This window comes from Castor canadensis, chromosome 13, assembly GCF_047511655.1.
Source record: "Castor canadensis chromosome 13, mCasCan1.hap1v2, whole genome shotgun sequence".
NCBI classification, from domain to species: domain Eukaryota; kingdom Metazoa; phylum Chordata; class Mammalia; order Rodentia; family Castoridae; genus Castor; species Castor canadensis.
This window is the reverse complement of record NC_133398.1, coordinates 67,985,445-68,003,816: the sequence shown is the minus strand read 5'-3', so window position 1 is coordinate 68,003,816 and position 18,372 is coordinate 67,985,445. Positions and strand designations below refer to the sequence as shown.

The 18,372-nt window shown below is 40.8% G+C and overlaps 1 protein-coding gene across 1 annotated transcript in view; it reads right to left on the bottom strand.

Annotated features, from left to right (window-relative positions):
* LOC109679340 (histone-arginine methyltransferase CARM1-like) overlaps positions 1 to 8,696 on the bottom strand; it is a 290,532-nt gene extending 281,836 nt beyond the window's left edge. Inside the window, exons 1-2 of the mRNA XM_074052181.1 lie at positions 8,447 to 8,696; positions 8,192 to 8,404 (exon numbers count right to left, since the gene is read on the bottom strand). Coding sequence (XP_073908282.1) covers positions 8,192 to 8,404; positions 8,447 to 8,696 — 463 coding nt within the window. The remainder of the gene's footprint in view (positions 1 to 8,191; positions 8,405 to 8,446) is intronic.
* Positions 8,697 to 18,372: the final 9,676 nt, after the last annotated feature.

The window sequence follows — 18,372 nt, the reverse complement described above, 5'->3', positions numbered from 1 at the left end:
AGCATGAGGACCATATACATTGTATACTGAAAATTCACTACGAGAATAGAATTCAGGGACTCTTTCATACACAAAAACAGTACATAATTGTGACTGATATGTTAATTTGTTTCCCTTTAATAGCCCATTATATGTATATCAAAAAAACATATTGTACTCCTTCAATATAGGCAGTAAAAATTAATTGAAAAAATACTCTGTGTCCAACCACAACCCAAAGCACAAATACAGCAATCAGTGGTATTTTATTTGCTTACTTCAAAAAGCTCTTTGCTTCATGTACTAACTGAAAATTAGAGTACAGCCAAACATGGTAGCAACAATTTACTCATAAAGTCCCCAGGCCTCTTTCTCTTCCAAGCAGCATTTACTAGTACTAGTCAATGCATGGTTTACCTCTGACCTGAGTTATTCATCGGTACTGAATACAGAAACACAGCTCAGTGCATCTACTGAAAATGGGGAAAGAAAGAAACCTTAGAGGGTTTTTATTTGGCCAGAAAAACAAGACTTTTCATCTATCTTTCACTTCTTTGTCTTTAGACTCAGCCACATAGGGCTTTGCACTGTTTTTTTCCTTTGTCATCCATTCAAGGTTCCATTCCTGTCTGAGAAAGGAGGAAATGGTTTCTCTCCAGTGGTACATTCCCATGATATCAGAACACAAAACCAGGTCTACAGGAAAGTCTCAGTTTAGTCACATTAAACATCTCTCTAGGAAAGCTATAATGAAGCCATGAAAGCACTGTTTTGGTCAAATAACAATAAAATAGTTACTTGGCAAGATTCTGACTGCATTCATATTTTTTAGCAACTGGGCAGTGCCACAATGCTAATTAGTTGCTAGGATTAAATGGTCAGACTGGACTATGAACCTAAGGAGTAGTCTGCTGTTTGGGCAGAGACTACTTTGTGGAAGATGAGATAGTTCAGATGTAGAAGTGATACACAGGGCATTACTCGGCATTGGTGATTGTTGGTGGGGATGGTGTGTCGTTTCTTCAATATTTTCTCCCTGAGGTCCCTATGGAGGTTGTTTTTCATGTCCCAGTAGCTAGGGATGGTGTGTTGGCATTTACTGCCAAGAGGCTAGGGAGGCTAAAGGTTATGCAGTGTCCTTCACAATGTACAACTTTTCAGCACAGATGCTATCTGCACCCCACTGAGTAACTGTGCTCTGGGAACAATTCTGTCTTCTTTCCATACCTCCTCTCTCTCACTGCAGGGCTCCCTAATGATGAACTAGGGGAAGAGAGCAGTCCCTTCTCCAGCTCCCTCCCCTCTTACTTTCTGATCCCTCTGAGTGCATATTTGCAGTCAGATAGGACTGCACATTTGTTTTGTTTTGTTTTGTTTTGTTTTCAAGGAGGGGAAACAAGCTCAAATCAGTAGTGAAGAATTAGGGAACTCACTGTGGTGTACAGTAAAATCAAAGCTCTCCCATCAGCTATTTCAGTAATTGTGATAGGAAGGGCTACTGCTGTAGTTCATCTAAAACTCCATTTGAGTGTAAATTTGTGTGTGTGTGCGTGTGTGTGTGTGTTATATGTCTCATATGACCTGTTTTATAACTGTGGCAGTTATAAAACACTGTCCCCAATTCTTTGGTACTGCTGATGACCTGAGCAGGCTTATATTTGCTTTGACCAATGGAATATGATAAAGATGGTGATTGTTTTCACAGTTGAGTTACAAAGACTCAATGCAGTTTCTGCCTTGTCTACTGGAAAATTCTCTCTGGAACCCTGAGACGTCATAGAAGGCAGCCAGTGAGGGGAAGAAGCAACAGCAGGATGAAATGAAGCCATGTGGAAAAATCACATGTAAGCTTGCTATGAACTCTCTAGTCTTCTAGTAATCCCAATCGTATTAGTCAGTGTTCTCCAGAGGAACAGGACCAATAGGATGTGTATATTCATACAAAGAGATTTATGTTAGGCAAAGTTGTTGCCATTCAAGTCCTAAGGCCATCGTCCAGCAGAACTCCTGTTTCCTGGGGGAAGGTCAGTCTTTATTCCATTAAGTCTTTCATGTGACTGGATGAAGTGAACCCACATAATGAAAGGCAATCTTCTTTGCTCAAAGTCCACAAATTTAAAGGTTAATCTCACCCAACACATACCCTTATAGAAACATCAAGAATAATGTTTGATCAAATGCCTAAGAACGATGGACCTATCCTAAAAGATTAATGAATGAATAAAGAAGTGGACAACTGAACTAAACAAACTTTTTCTAAGAAGTCCACATGGCCAAAAAAACATGAAAAAAATGCTCACCATCTCTGGCCATAAAGGAAATGCAAATTAAAACCACACTAAGATTCTACCTCACCCTTGTTAGAATAGCTAGCATCAAGAACACCAACAGCAAGAAATGTCAGTAAGTATGCAGGGAAGAAAGAACCCTCATACACTGCTGGTAGGAATCTAAACTAGTACAATCACTTTGGAAACAATATGGAGGCCTCTTAAGAAACTAAATATAGATCTGCCATATGATCCAGCAATACCACTCCTAGGGATATACCTGAAGGAATGCGAGTCAGATTATTACAAAGGCACCTGCACACCCATGTTTACTGCAGCACTCTTCACAACAGCCAAGCTATGGAAACAGCCAAGATGCCCCAATACCGAGGAATGGATTAAGAAAATGTGGTATTTATATACAATGGAATTTTACTCAGCCACAAAGAAGAATGAAATTTTGTCATTCACAAGTAAATGGATGGAACTGGAGAACATCATCTTAAGCAAAGTTGGTCAAGCTTAGAAGGCCAAAAATCACATGTTCTCTCTCATATCTAGATTATAGACCCAAAACAATGCAGTAATATTATTGGACATGGTTCACACTCTAAGCGGAGAATGTGCACAGGAGGAATAGGGAAAGGGAAGGAAACCTAAAACTTGAATGTGGTTGATGTGCTCTCTGTAGAGGAGCAAATAATCTTAAACTGGCAACGGCAACTATGGGAAGGGGACCAGAAAGTAGTGAAGAGGTCTGACAGAGATGAACCAGTATAAGTTGCAATATACAAGTGCATGGAAGCAATGCTAGGAATCTCTCTGTATAGCTATCTTTATCTCAAAGTAGCAAAAACACTATGTCTTTCTTATTATATCCTATGTTTTCTCTTCAACAAGAGGGCACAACAGGTTCTGCCAGGAAGGGGTGGGGGAGGGTGGCCCAAACAACATATAAACATGTAAGTAAATGTAAAATGATTAAATGAAAGAAAGAAAGAAAGAAAGAAAGAAAAAGAACCACAGGCCCAGTCAAGTTGACACAAAAAATTATCCATCACACCAGCCCAGGTGCCACCCCAGGTGAATGAGCCTTCTTGGATCCCTTAGACCAGACCGGTCACCAGCTGAGTGTCAATGAGTGACCTTAAGCTTGCTTGGTTAAGCCCTACCTGGTTCCTAACCCTCAGAATGAAGGAAGCTATAAAGTAGCTATTTAAGTTAACCAAGTTGTGAGGTAGCTCACTGTTACGCTGTAATAACTGGAACACTAACTCATGTTACTCCCCTCTATCTTATTAAGTTTCAGATACCCTGACCATCTCAAGCACATCAGCTCCTTTCTTATCTTGGGGTCTTTCTACTGGCCATTCTTTCTGCCTGTAAGATTTCTCCTCCATCTCCCAGTCTCAATGGCTCCTTTCATGCTTCCTTCCCGCCTCAGATGAAATTTTACTTCCTCAGAGATGCCTTCCCTGACCATCCTCCTCAAACTGGACTCCTTCTCACTCTATGTCTCTTTATTTTTTTCTCCATGTTTTTCATTTTCATCAAAACATTTATCTCATTCTAAAATTATTTCACTATGTCTTTGGGTACCCTGATTAAAACATCAGCTCTCTTAAGAATGGGTCTTCATCTAAGTCACTTAATGTTCACACTGTGATTAGCACAGAATATGTGTTCAGTAGTTACTTCTGATGATTGCTTATATCCTGTGTGGGTGACAGACTTCAGATGCCTATCCATAAGCCTCAACTTACTACCTCTCTTGCCACCGAATATCATGAAGGAAGATTACAGCTCCCGTGACATAAAAGAATATTTTTTTCTGACTATTCTTTTGCTATTCTTTTCCCCTCTAATGAGATGAATATTTGCTAGGGAACAAAAGCCCTAGCAAAGTTACACAATACCTCAGTGACAAAAAAAACCTGCATTTTTATACTTGATGCTCTCTGAGGATTATTTATATGTTTTCCTAACTCTTCCAGATTAATTAAAAGACAATTCAAAACTAAGAAAGGGAAGAAATTTTCTTCTAGAGATGCAGTGGATGTGCCCTTAGTCTTTTTGCTAAAACAGTACTGGCTCTTCACTTCTTTCTCCTCCATCCCCCCAGCATGAGTTTTACAGAAACTTGGGGAAAGAGTACAGAAGGTCCATCTCTCATTTGTTTTGCCCCCTCTTTTTTTATTATTGGTTTGTGTACACTTGAAGTCTGAAAACAGTATTTTTCCCTGTTATATGAATTGAAGGCCTTATGCACAACCCCTTCTCACCCACCAGCAGATGCTCACCCCACCCTATGTATTACCAATTCCTTTGTGTTCTGTTCTCCCTTATAGTAACCATGGCTTCCATTTTCTGTAATCTGATGCCGGGTTCACCAATTCCCAGAGATGGTGAACAACTACTCAGTGAGCACGCTTTCACACACAAACCAACAGAGTCCACACACCTAGCTCTCCCTTTTAGGAGCCTCTTCACACTATCCATCTGCCCTAATCCTCCCAGGACCAGGTCCACAATTAGGGTCAGCCCCACCACCCCAGAGCCTGCTAAAATCATTTGAAATAGTCAGCTGTAAACCTGTTTGCCCTGCCTCACCTGTTCCTTTCCATAGAAAGCAAAGGAAGGCGCTTGGTCACAGTCACTCCACCTCCATTTGCCCCAGCTGTCACTCCACCTCCTGAGTGACCTCAGCTTCTTCATGTCCCCTCCCACATCCCTACTGTAGCATAGTGCTCCTCCTCTTCTGTGAATAGCTAAATATGAACAATAAACTATGTACTTAATGACAACGGTTTAGATCTGTTGACCATACCATACCTCAAATTTTCTATTAGAACACTATAGTTTAAAATATCCCTCTGGGATTGGCAGCATTGTTCAAGTGGTAAGAGTGTCTGCCTAGCGAGAATGAGTCCCTGAGTTCAAACTCCAGTGCCACAAATAAATAAATAAACAAATAAACAGATAAATAAATAAAATAAAATATTTCTCTAGACTGCAAGTAAAACTGACATCTTAATTATTTTTAAGATTTTGATTCTACACTCTCAGTGCTCCTTGTTTTATTTTCACAAGATTTTAAAATCCTGATTTAAGCACTATCTCATCTGAGAAATATTTATTGATGCTTTGTATGTACTAGTCATTATGGAAGTCTCCAGGGATGAAAGAATGAATTAAATACTCGCTCACACAAGCTCCTGCAGGATAGGGGCTCAAAAGCTATTTAAGAAATGAAAGACTGAATAAATGTATTCCCAAAGTTCACAAGCTAGAATGTTATTTATTGAATACTCTAATGTGCTCTTTCAAAAACATTTTAGCAATTTTGTAGGGCTTCAAATTAGAATAAACACATTTGTCTTATTCTTCTATTCCTTACATGTCAAACTATTGAACTTGGAAATCTAAAAGACTATTCAAGTTTTCCAAGTTATTATTTACTGGATTTAATTGTCTGCTTTAGAATATCTTCAAATATATCCTTGTATACCCTCAATAAGGAAACTGTTATTTCAGGGACAAAAAGTAAATATATCATTAATAATAACTTACATTAATTTAGCTCCCAATATATGCCAAGCATTGTCCCAAACATGATGTATGCATTATTTTTCTTAATCCTCATAATGTGTATTATCACCTTTATTTTGCAAATGAGAAAACTAAAACTTAAATTAGGTGAATAATTCATTAAGCATATCAAGAGGTAGAGCTAGGATTTGAACCTAACCAGTTACCCCACTTGCATAAAAATTTATTCTAGACTTGTGCTAAGTAAGAAAAGGTATAGATTTTTTTTTTTTCAGGACTGGGGGCTGAACTCAGGGCCTCACACTTGATAGGCAGGCACTCCACCAGTTGAGTCATTCTGTCAGTCCTTTTTGTGTTGGTTATTTTTTAGACAGACTTTATGACCAAGCTGACCTGAACCATGCTCCTCCTTTTGTGCTTCCTTACATAGCTGGAATCACAGGCACACAACACCATGCTTAGTCATTGGTTGAGATGGGGTCTCATAAACTTTTTGTCCAGGCTGGCCTAGAACTGTGATCCTCACAATCTCTGAGTTCCAGGAATCTAGGGTTACAGGCTTAAGCCATTACACCTAGTCAGAAACTGCATTATTTCTTAAGATACATTGCTTTGACCCGCCCCTAAAGTTCACTAAAAAATTGGGGCTAGTATTCATCCCAGGACAAATCCTAGCCATTCAAAATTCTGCTACTAAGGATATAATATTTGAATGTACCCCAAATGTTTCTTCTAATAATTCACTAGAACTTTGTCTTTAGCTTGCCCTGCCTAGCCACGACCCACAGGGAAATAATCAGTGACCCAGTAAAATGAGCTACTTTAAAGAAAAACTCTAGAATAGTTTCTTCCTAAAACATTCCATAGAGGGGTACTAAGCTTTAATAACTGCATCCATACATAGAATGCAATTGACAGTTGAAGAGTGTGTGCTCTGTTGCCTTTTATTGAATCTTTCCTAAGAAATTTAGCCAAAATCTGTAGCAATGACAGCCCATCTTAGCTTGAATTACCTCTCCTATTTCCACTAGTCTGATCTGGACCCCATTAATACCCCTGAGGGTGAGGTTATTGCTCTTGGAGAATAAGTATGTCCTCATAGACCAGGCACTGGGTAACACACTATGGAGCCTACTACTTCAATCACCTTGAACCTCAGGTATTTCTTCTCTGAACCCACATTTGTGGAAAAGTAAATCATAGAACATCAAGTAATGTGTACATATTAAAATCTTCTCTTTGTGTTTCTATAAATATAGCTACAAATTAAGCAAACTTACTATAGTTGACAAACTGATCCCTACCTTGGCACCTTAAGTTTCATAATTCCAAACAGAAACACTGTTAAAAGCTGTTTTTCTTTGCTTCCCCTCTTGCACTCAAGAAAAATCAAGGCACTACTGATTTAATTCCTTGCCAAGCCTCAAGCTTCCTTAGACACAAGTCAAATTCTTCAATTTTTTTAAAACCCCAAATTCTCCATCCCAGTCTTTGATATGGGAAGAAGACACCTTCTATAACTTTCTTATACTCTACAAATATTTATTGAATGCCTCCTATGTGCCTGACAATGTTTTAAGGCAAGATATAGTAGTGAACTTGTATCCTACTTATCACTGGAAAGCAAGGGTACAGTCCTGACATTTGAAATTTTTACTAGAACCAATCCACAGCACAGAACACTCTTTTCTCAGTCTCTTAAACGTTTAGAGTAGAAGAAATCTCAGAAATCTTGAGCCTTGTAACTGCCTGAGGGACTCTGCTTTCTAAAGTTACTAAAAGGAGCTGTTTTAAGAGCTGGGGGCAGGGGTTTGAACCCTTCCTATTTATTTGAAAAGCTTTGTGTGTTTCTGAACCAGTGACCATAGGTTTTCTAGAACTCTCTAGAACATCTGAAAACACTCCCCTTTACACACTCACCGGTCTCAGTCCCAGGGTATTGTGTTTGTACTTCCTCGGTGAAATCTACTTTTTAAACCAAAAGGTAACACCAAGTGGACACCCCATCGACCTCCCTCACAACCTCGCCCACAAAAAGCTTCAGGTGCAAGGGTAAGGTGGCTCACTGCATAGAAAGAGAGCTAGAAACACTCAGGCCAGCGTACCTAGAAGCAGGCTGCTGTCCTATTCTGCTCCTCGATGGATATAAAGGCAAGGAAATCACATGCCTTCTGTCGGGACTTCAGTTTTGGCATTTCTAAATTAAGACCAAAACTCGTTCCCAGAGCAGTCAGCCTGAAGTTACAAAATTCTCTGAGCATAATAAAGACACAACTGGATCCATGTGTTTTCACCACAAGCAAAATGGCCCCACCTTTTAGCTTCAGCAAGTTGTTGAGGTGCACTCCTACTCAGGGGTATCACTTCTACACGCGCACGCCGGCCGGACACACCTGAATTCCAACCACGGGCGCTGAGTGGACACACGCACTCCTGCACACGCGCGCGGGGCGCGCACACCCGCAACGCGCCGCTATCCACACGCGCCTTCCGCACACACCAGCGCTCCCACACCAGTGCACCGAGCTTACGCTCCTGCACCCCTGTTCGCGCTGAGTGCACACACGCACCCCTGTACACGAACACCGAGCGCGCACGCCCACGGCCTTATGCACACGCCCAGGGCACGCATACCAGTGCTCCTATACCGGCGCTCGCGCGCACAAAGGCCGCAACTTCCCAGCCGGACTCAACGTGCGCGGGTCGCCCGGGTACTTCACCGTCAGTAACTGTCACGTCCGCCTCTTCCCCTGTCTGGTGCACCTTCAGCAGCAGAGGTCTCGGACTGGGGGGCGACAGTCGCCCTGGCGGGAAGAGCTGCTCCTCCGTCAGGAAACGCAGTTGCACGTTGTACTGCAGGCGCGCAGGGACCCAGGCGGGAGCGGGGACCTCAGCCATGGAGCGCCTCTACCCCGAGCCCTAAGCAGTGTCTCTTCCTCGCAGCTCTGCGCACGGAAAAACTACTGGAGGGAATGGGAAGGACTTGGAAGCACATGCCACCTTCCCAAAGTCCTGTTGCAAGTTCAATCCTCCCTCTCTGGGACACCGCTGGCTTCTGCTGGCACCTGCTGCCCTCCACATCACCCCGACATCTGCTCAGGAAGCGCGCTGTTGAGCTGCGACTCGCATCGCACAAAAGCGTGCTATACACCCGCAGAGGGGTCCTGCCACCTCGCGGGGCGGCTGCTCTGAACACACAAGTTTGGAGAGTGTGCGAGGCACCTGAAGGTAGAGGTTTGGAAGCAGAAGGGTGACACCTGCTGTTCACTGGGACTGCGCTGCCTGCATGGGCGTCCGCTGGAAAAGGTGTTGCCACCCCCCTCCCCTAGTGTGATGGGACACTTTTATTCTCCACGTAATTTGGGGCTATACGGGCACTCGCGTGTTAGCAGTCGTCCCAAGTACTGAATTCTTTGTTCTCTGGCAGGGTCCCCAGAGCAGCAAGGATGGAGTAGCTTCCACACACGTGCAACTGGCTGGACCGCAATAATTATGTTTCTCGTCTGTCCCCTCCCAACTTTAAGTTGAAAGCTTACTCACTGCTGGATTCTGAATCATTTACCTAAAAGTGGGCCAAGAGAGCCACAGACTCTTTTCCCAAAGCTGATGCCTGATTCCAGCAGCTGCCTAAATCTAGTCTCTAAGCCTAGCTTTAAAGGATGGGGTCTCCATGCCCAGGGTGGCCACTTAGCACGTCCTTAGAAGTCTCAGTGGAGAAATTGGTCCGCTGGAGAGGATTAAGAAAAGAAAGATCTTTTGACAAGGGTCCCCCAGGCTCATAGACACATATGTCATAAAATCATTTTCAAATTCCAAACCAATTGCTGTGTATCCTCAGCTTGTATCTCCTCCTGATAGAATGAATTGCACAGAGGAAGTGAGGTTTATAAATCCATTCTGATTCCCTGAAGTCAATATTAATGAACTCAGGATCTCATACGTGCTAGGCAGGCGCTCTACCTCTTGATCCACTCCACCAGTCCTTTTTTGTGTTGGGTATGTTCCAGATAGGGTCTCCAGAACTATTTGCCTGGGATGACTTTGAACCACTAGCCCTCTGATCTCTGCCTCCTGAGTAGCTAGGATTACAGACATCAGCCGCTGGTGCCCAGAAGACAATGTTCTTTTTAAATAAGCAGGCTGGCTTTGGAAAGCCTAGCTTCTCTGAAAGCCCAGGGTCTATAACTAGAATTCCCAAAGGAAAATGTTAAACACAGCCAAGTTTTGTATAAATCAGATCTCCTTTCTCTGCTCCCTCCCACTTCTTCCATTTTTTTCCCAGGGCTTCCTCCTCCTCACCTTCCTTCTCTCTGTCTCTTGTCTTTATCACCTAGCACCCTACTCTTTCTTCCTATTATCTTATTCTCGGTTTTTGTTGCCTCTTGGCTTTAATTTGAAGCTCCGGGAAATCAAATATTCTTTAAAGAGTTGGAGGGGGACGGATTTCTGCTGTGAGCTCTGTATCCTGCTCTACCTCACCCTTGCTTACCATTTTCTCTCCTATCTTCTCCATTCCTCTCTACATCCCCAAGCTCCCACCTTGATGGCAATATGTTCTCTCATGCTATCCAAAGTAGCTCTGGGACTTCTTTACCTTCTCATCAAAAAAAAAAAAAGCCTGTTTGGTGTTCATGTGGTATAGCTGTTAATTTGTTAAGTAAATGGGGAGCAGCTGATCTTTTCCAAAATGTGAATGATGGATAAAATGTGACTCATAAAGCATCTCTAAGAGGATGGTGTATTGGCCTTTGTGGTGTTTACAGCCAACCTTTCAACAAAGGCAAGGCCCCTTCTCTTTTAGTTCTGTGGCTCATAAGAAAATGATAGGCATACAGAGATAGATCTACCTAACTTATATGTGGACCAGGAAAATTGGAACTCTTACCAAATGGGCATCATCTGAATGGAGGATGAGTAAATAACCAAAAGAAGGAGGTAGCTAGGGTGATAGAGCTAGTAATAATCATGATATCTAACAATCACAGAGTGATTACAACATGTCTGGCACCTTCTAAGCACATTAGATACACAAATTCAGTTAACTCTTCCCCATCACTGTGGGAAAGAGATACTGCTAGTATTTCTCTTTTAGGAGATGAGAAAAGAAGAATGGGATTCATTCACTTTTCCAAGGTGACAGCTTACAAACAGAATAAATCCTCTACCACAGTTCACACACAAAAGCAAGACCAGAAATGGTCCCTGCTGCCATTTCTCAAAGTCAAAAGCTAGTAGAGTTATTCCTTAATATTGCAAATGGATACAGAATAAGACCTTTATGAATCATGAGCTCAGAAATATTCCCACACACACACTTCTAGGCAGAACCTGTTCAGCCCTCTTGTTCTCCAATTTTGTTGAAGAGAAAACAAGAGATAATAAGAAAAGCATAGCATTTTGCTAGATTGAGATAAAGATAGCTATACAGAGATTCCTAGCATTGCTTCCATGCACTTGTGTATTGCAACCCATATTGGCTCATCTCTAATAGACCTCTTCACTACTTCCTAGTCCCCTTCCCATAGTGGCCTCTGCCAGTTTAAGATTACTATATTCACTTCTGTACAATTAGCATATCAACCACATTCAAGTTTTCGGTTTCTTTACATTTTCCTTCCATGCACATTCTCCGCTTAGTGTGTGACCCATGTCCAATAATATTACTGCATTTGTTTTTAGATCTATAATCCACATATGAGGGAAAACATGCAATTTTTGGCCTTCTGAGCCTAACTTCACTTAAGATGATGTTTTTCAGTCCCATCCATTTACTTGTGAATGACAAAATTTCATTCTACTTTGTGGCTGAGTAAAATTCCATTGTGTATAGATACCACATTTTCTTAATCCATTCATTGGCGGTGGGGCATATTGGCTGTTTCCATAGCTTTGCTATTGTGAATGGTGCTGCAATAAACATGATGTGCAGGTGCCTTTGAAATAACCTGAGTCACATGCCTTCAGGTATATCCTTATGAGTGGGATTACTGGATCATATGGCAGATCAATGTTTAGTTTAAGAAGCCTCCATATCGTTTTCCATAGTAGTTGCACTAGCTTACATTCCCAGCAGCAGTGTATGAGGGTTCCTTTTTCCCACATCCTCACCATTTGTTGTTGATGGTGTTCTTGATGTAGCTATTCTGACAGGAGTGAGGTGGAATCTTAGTGTGGTTTTAATTTGCATTTCCTTTATGGCCAGGGATGGTGAGCATTTTTTCATGTGTTTTTTTGGTCTTTTGAACTTTTTTCTTTGAAAAAGTTCTGTTTAGTTCAGTTGCCCATTTCTTTATTGGTTCATTGATTTTGGGGGAGTTTAGTTTTTTTTTTTTTTCTGGTTATCAGTCCTTTGTCTGATGTATACCTAGCAAAGGTTTTCTCCCATTCTGTGGGTGGTCTCTTCAGTTTAGAGACCATTTCTTTTGTTGTACAGAAGCTTCTTAATCTCATGTAGTCCCATTTATCCATCCTTTCTCTAAGTTGCTGGGAAACTTGTGTTCTATCCTTGCCTATACCTATTGGTGAGCACAGAAATATTTAATTACTCCTTACTTGCTTTCTTTGTACCTATCGCTTCCTCATGAAGAAATTAATAATCCCTTGGACTCCCCTTCCTCTCTCCAGTATGTTATTTCCACTAGTTTTATTTAAATGATCAGCTTTTGCCCTGGTGCACATGGACACACTAGCAGAAAATTGGATGATTATTTATTCCTACTTCTGTATTGAGTGTAGGATAGATTTTTGTCACACTGGCTATTTGGACCACCACTAAAGAAGACTATCTTTAGTTTAATCCCAAACTTCTGTTTTCTGTTTAATAACCATTACTCTTTTCTACCTCTTCCCTTATATCACCAGCACATTCTTTAAAGGGACACCAGACCCTTTTTGAATCAACTTAGGACAGTTATGGAAAATGAAGGTGCAGCAGCTCCCAGTGCACTGCTGGCATGGAGCCCAGGGTAGACTTCACCACTGAGCTCCTGTCTCTTCTCTGCCAGCTTCAGTTTGCTGGGCCAGGCTGTGTTTTGTTAGCCATTTGCAGTAATTGAATTGAGTCATGGGATCAAACTGAGGAAACTAAAGCTGTGATTTGTATTCTGTTCCTCTGAAAGAATAGAGGGGGTACCCTGGCACACGACTTCCCTGGGAGAACCCCCACAGTTCCATCTTCTCCTGATGCAATTCTCAGTATAGGTTGAGCATTTCTAATCCAGAAATCCAAAACTGGACATTTTTGAGCACCAACATGCTACCACAAAGGGGAAAATCCACATCTGATTAAATGTGATAGGTCACAGTCAAAACACAGGTGCACTAAAAATACTGGATACAATTAGTTTCAGGATATGTATACAGTTTATGTATAAAACATGTTATTTACATTTTAGATAGGCCCGATTCCCAAGGTATCTCATTATGTACTTGCAAATATTCCCAAATCCAAAACATTTCCCGTTGCAAACATTTTAGATAAGGGATACCCAGCCTGTGTAGTATGATAAGTGTCAACTTTTTCCATGGAGATGACCTGCGTCCAGATCTTGGAAAGATTCTATCTTTCCTTGTTCTCCAGATAGCAAAAGTCAGTGTCATTTGCAGAAACCTTTGGCAACACACCCAGCTTAGCTCAGCTTCAGCCTCCAAAGGGACATCATAAGACCAGTGTTGAGGAAGAACTGGGTGTGAACATGGGTGAGCATATATCCCTTTGTCTATCTCCTGCTTTAGTCAGCAAGCAGCCAAAAGTATGGGCAAATAACAGCTCAACAGCTGAAAGTATAGTCTAGAACATTCAGTCTCTGATGCTCCTTCTCACCTGACTGCAAACTCTGCCTTCTGGTCCAGATATTGTTTCATAGATACTCAGACAAGATCCCTCCTGCTTCCTTCTCCTAATTTTAAGGTATGTTATCTCTGCAGTCTGGCAGGCATACTCCTTGTTATGGCACACACACAAATATTGGTGCTTTGATCAAATAACAATTTCCTCAGGTCATGAAGCTTTCGAAGTCACTCCCAAGTAATTAAAGAGAACGTGACAATCATCCTCTGACTTAGTCCATTAAGAAATAGAGTCATCCTTATTAACAGATTCCACATTTGCAAATTCGTCCCCCCAATCAATATTTGTGGTATGATCATATCATTCAAAGGAACAGGGAGAGTGATGAAAAGTTTGAGTTGCCTGACACACACAGGTGTCAGGAAGGAAACTGTGCTCTGCCTTCTTGTCTCAGCTCTTGGTACTGTAAAGGAGCATTTTCTTCATGGTCTATTTAGAGTCACAACTTTTGTATTTTGGCCCTTCTTTTGTGGGTGTTTTGCTGTTTAAAATGTCCCCCATGCATAGTGCAGAAATGTTCTGCAATGTTCCTAAGTTCAAGACTGTAATGCATCTTAGGGCAAAAATCCATGATAGAGAAGTTTTGCACGGGCATGAGTTATAGTGCTGTTGGCAGTGAGTTCAAAGTTAATGAATCAGCAATATATATTAAATGAAGTGTCTTTAAATAGAAATGCACATAAAATAAGTTTATGTATTGATCAATGGATGAAAATGCTGTGACCCCCAAGGCTCTCAGGAGCCAAATTCTGGATTTCCACTAGGAAAAATGTTAGTGGCAACTTTATAGAACATAACTACAGCAAGCAACAAGAACTCACTATATTTTATAATATAGTTTTATGGTAATTAGTAAAGAGAGCTGTGTAAGATCTCTCAAAACAGGTTCAGAGCGCCTGTATTGACCCCAAATGAGTGAATTCTTCATGGTTAGCTTTAGCTCATACAGCCTTGGTAGGTGAAGTGTTCTGCCTCCTGGGCTACCTAGCTTCTCAAATCAAATCCTACCTGGTGTTTCACCTCTTCTACCTGGATGTAGTCAGATCTAGTCATAAAAATGACAGGTTCCTCACTAAAATGGTCCCAGGCACTCAATGGGAAGTAATATATGACTCACTGTGACTTCCCTGGACCCAGAGCAGGACTCTCTCAAAAGAACAGATAACTCAGAATGTAAGGAGCTTCCCAAAGTGCCCCTCTACTCCTGCTAGTGAGGAGTTTATAGCCAAAAAGAAACTGGCTCATCCTGAATGGGTATTTTGGCTTTTTCCTGGTGTTCCTCAAAGCAAATCCTTTACAAATTCTTTGGGCAGTGTTAATATTATTTATTGATGACAAAATTGGCTTATTAAACTTTATTTTTGTTATTTCTTTAGACAGCTGTATTAGTTTCCAAGTACTACAGTAACAATTTACCACAAACTTGGTGACTTTAAAACAGCAGAAGTTCAGGAGGTCATCAGCCTGAAATCAAGATGTAGCCTGCTCACACCATGCTAGATGCTCTGAGGAGAATCTTCTAATTTCTGATGGCTCTCCATGTTTCTTGGCTTCTTTGGATGTATGATTTTGATTTATGACTCTGTGTGTCTCTTCTTCCTAAAGCACCTGTGTTTTCTATTCTTCTGAATCTTATGAGGACACTTGCTATTGGATTCAGGGCCCACATACGACATACAGAATGATCTCATTTCAAGATCTTTAACTTAATTACCTCTTCAAAGACCTTTTTATGAAATAATGTCACATTCACAGGTTTGGGAGATATACTAGCCTGTTTTTGGTTTGGTTTTGCTTTGCTATAATGGAACACCTCAGACTGCTTAACTTTGTTTTTTAAAAAGAGGTTTATTAAGTTCATAATTCTGGAGGTTTTAAGTCCAACATCAGGAAGCCTCTTGGTCTGGCCTCTGGGGAGGATCTAATGAAAGATGATGGCAGTGTTGGGAGCACAGGTGGGAGGAAGAGATCACATTTCCAAACAGGAAGTTAGAGAGGGTGTGACCCCACAGTCTTTCCCGAGGGAACAATTTCAATGACCTACACATCTCCTGAGATCCTCCTCTTCTTAAAGGTTCTGCACCTCTATATTGTCAAACTGAGGACCAGACTCTCAACTCAGGAACCCTTGCAGACAAACCACATCCAAATCATAGCAGGGGGTTAACATGTATACAGATCTTTTGCAGTGGCCCTTGAGGGAACCCATACCTCCCTGATATCCACCTCTGGGGAGGAAGGTGTGTCTACAAGGCGTCATTTCAAAGCTTAGCCCATTCTTTCTAATTAAAACTTGGTGATCAGCATACTTCTGTTCCTGGCTGGTGTGAGAGGAGAAAGCCTGAGAGAGTGCTGGGGGAGGGGAGCTAAAGGGATGTGTCACAACTAGGCTGGAGTTAATTAAAGGAAATTTATGGAGAAAAGAAAAATGGGGTGAGTGAGAGAGACAGACAGAGAGAGAATGAGCCGACAATTACTGTCTACAGCGGTGATCTTTAAGCCAATGGACTCACAGATCCAGCAAGAAACATTTTAAGGGAATGAATTTCTGGATCCCCTACTTCTCTACATAGTTTATCCTCAAATTTATCTCCCTAAGAAACAACTGTACTGGAGATATAGTGGATTGCTTTCCTCTAACTCATCTGAAATTCCCTATGCATAGTTGGCAGGTGTACAAGAGTATGCAGCCAAGCCCACAAAATATTGCTGTAGGTATAAAAAGCAAATGACTGCCATTATTCCAAAAGTCAGGTGATAGCCACTTCTTTGTTTATAATAAAATTGAAGGATACCTAACTGAATCATTGACTAAAAGGTTATAAAAAACAATTTTCAATCACAGATTCCTATGTGACTTTTGGCAACTCCCAAGCATGGAATGAGTGGCTGATGCTTAGGATTTTTGGCCTTCATTGTCAGTCTTCATCTGTGGTTATCAATAAACATTTTGAATTACTAAATTACTTAAAAAGTTTAAATTACCAAATAAAGAGGTTTCTAAACTGAGACTTGTGGTGATGGAAGTTTTTCAAGTTGTATTTAAATTTATATGTGTTTTAGTTGCAACAGTTATGATAAAGTTAGTATAAAAAGAAATAAAATATAATACAACTAAGATAGAACTATATGAAGGAAGTACAATGGAAATAAAAGTTGAAGATAAATATATATAATTTTTAACTCGGAAAAAAGTTCATTCACATGTTTTAATGAATAGTGAACATCAAATGACTGTATTAAAACACTGGCTTCATTTAAAATGTGATGTGATTTTTATTGTTAAGTATCAGTATTAACAATGGGCTGGAAATATTATTCAGATGCATATTTAAACTTGAAACATTTTAAAATTTGTGCAGGTAATCTTCAAATTTATAAAATTGTTTTAGGGGCACACAAATAAAAAACAACAAAAAAAGAAAGAACTGAATAATATTTCTGTAGACATGCAAGAAACAGAGACATGCCAACACTATGGTAGTGTTTATGAGATCTTGAATGCAAACTGATTTGCCCTCTTCCCAGGGCAATCTGGAATGCCAGAGACAACCTTAAAGAGTTCTGAGGCCCTTGACAGGATATTCCAGCCTGAAATACTCAGGCTCAGGAAAAGGTACCTCTGGAGGGAAAGGTCAGGTTTTCTAAAAATGGTGCCTGCCAATGGATGGTCAGTTACAAGTTGAGGTGGTCTGGTCTTACAAAGAGAGGACAGATCTGCAATGAGGAAAGCAAAGGCTGGACCATGGAGCACACTGAGAGGACTTCAAGAAAAAATCTCCAAAGAAAAGTCTCATAGGGTGTGATTTCCCCATCCCATTTCAGTGGTATGGTCTGCAGTATGGTGTGGTGGTAAAACAGGATGAGGAAGAGCAATGTGGCCTGCCTTACAATTGTGCCACCTCTGACATCAAAAGGAGGAAGAGTTTTTGTCTACAAGACTGTGTCCAAAGTCATTGGTGAGAAGCAAGGGTTAGTAGTGAGACATGAAAGGGAGCCCCAGAGGGTTTGGGAGTGCAAGGAAGGAGCAAGCCATGCTCCACAGTGCTGAAGGACCTAGAGGAGGCAGACTTGGGCTCCATTCAGGCCCCAATCCGTAATGCCTGGGTACTCAGGCAATTACTTACCTGTTTGGAACTTATGGAAATTTTTACAATAAGTCCTCAAATGCTCTAAGAGATCATTGTGAAAATCAAATGGTGGCTATTATTAATATCATTACCCACTGAAGAAAATAAGAATAAGTAAAGAGATAAGCTTAAATGAGATTCTCTCACCTAAAGGCATTCATTAGAATTACTTTAGAATAGCTACTATTTTTTCTATTAGTCAGCTCTATTGGCACTAAGTCAACGTTTTTTATTTGAAAGAAAAAAATAGTGTGTAATACCTACATGTATGAGAAATACATATAGGACCTGACTCAGTTTCCTCTAAGAGGAAAGAAGGTTTATTAAAGATGAAGGCATGTGAGTTTCAGCATTTACTTATTTTTGTTTTTGTTGTTCTGTCATTTATTTATGGCTTGTGGTTTATATTGTAGTCATGCCCAGAGGCACACTGGCATGTTTTCTAAATCTACGAAATAAATAAACAGAAGCTATATTTCCAGATCTGCTCGTATGGAGGCGAAAGCAAACATAAAAAATAGATTGAGGAAAACTCAGAAATTGAGAAAAGGACTGAAGATTGAAAGGGACATTTTGGAAAATGAATGTGATTTTT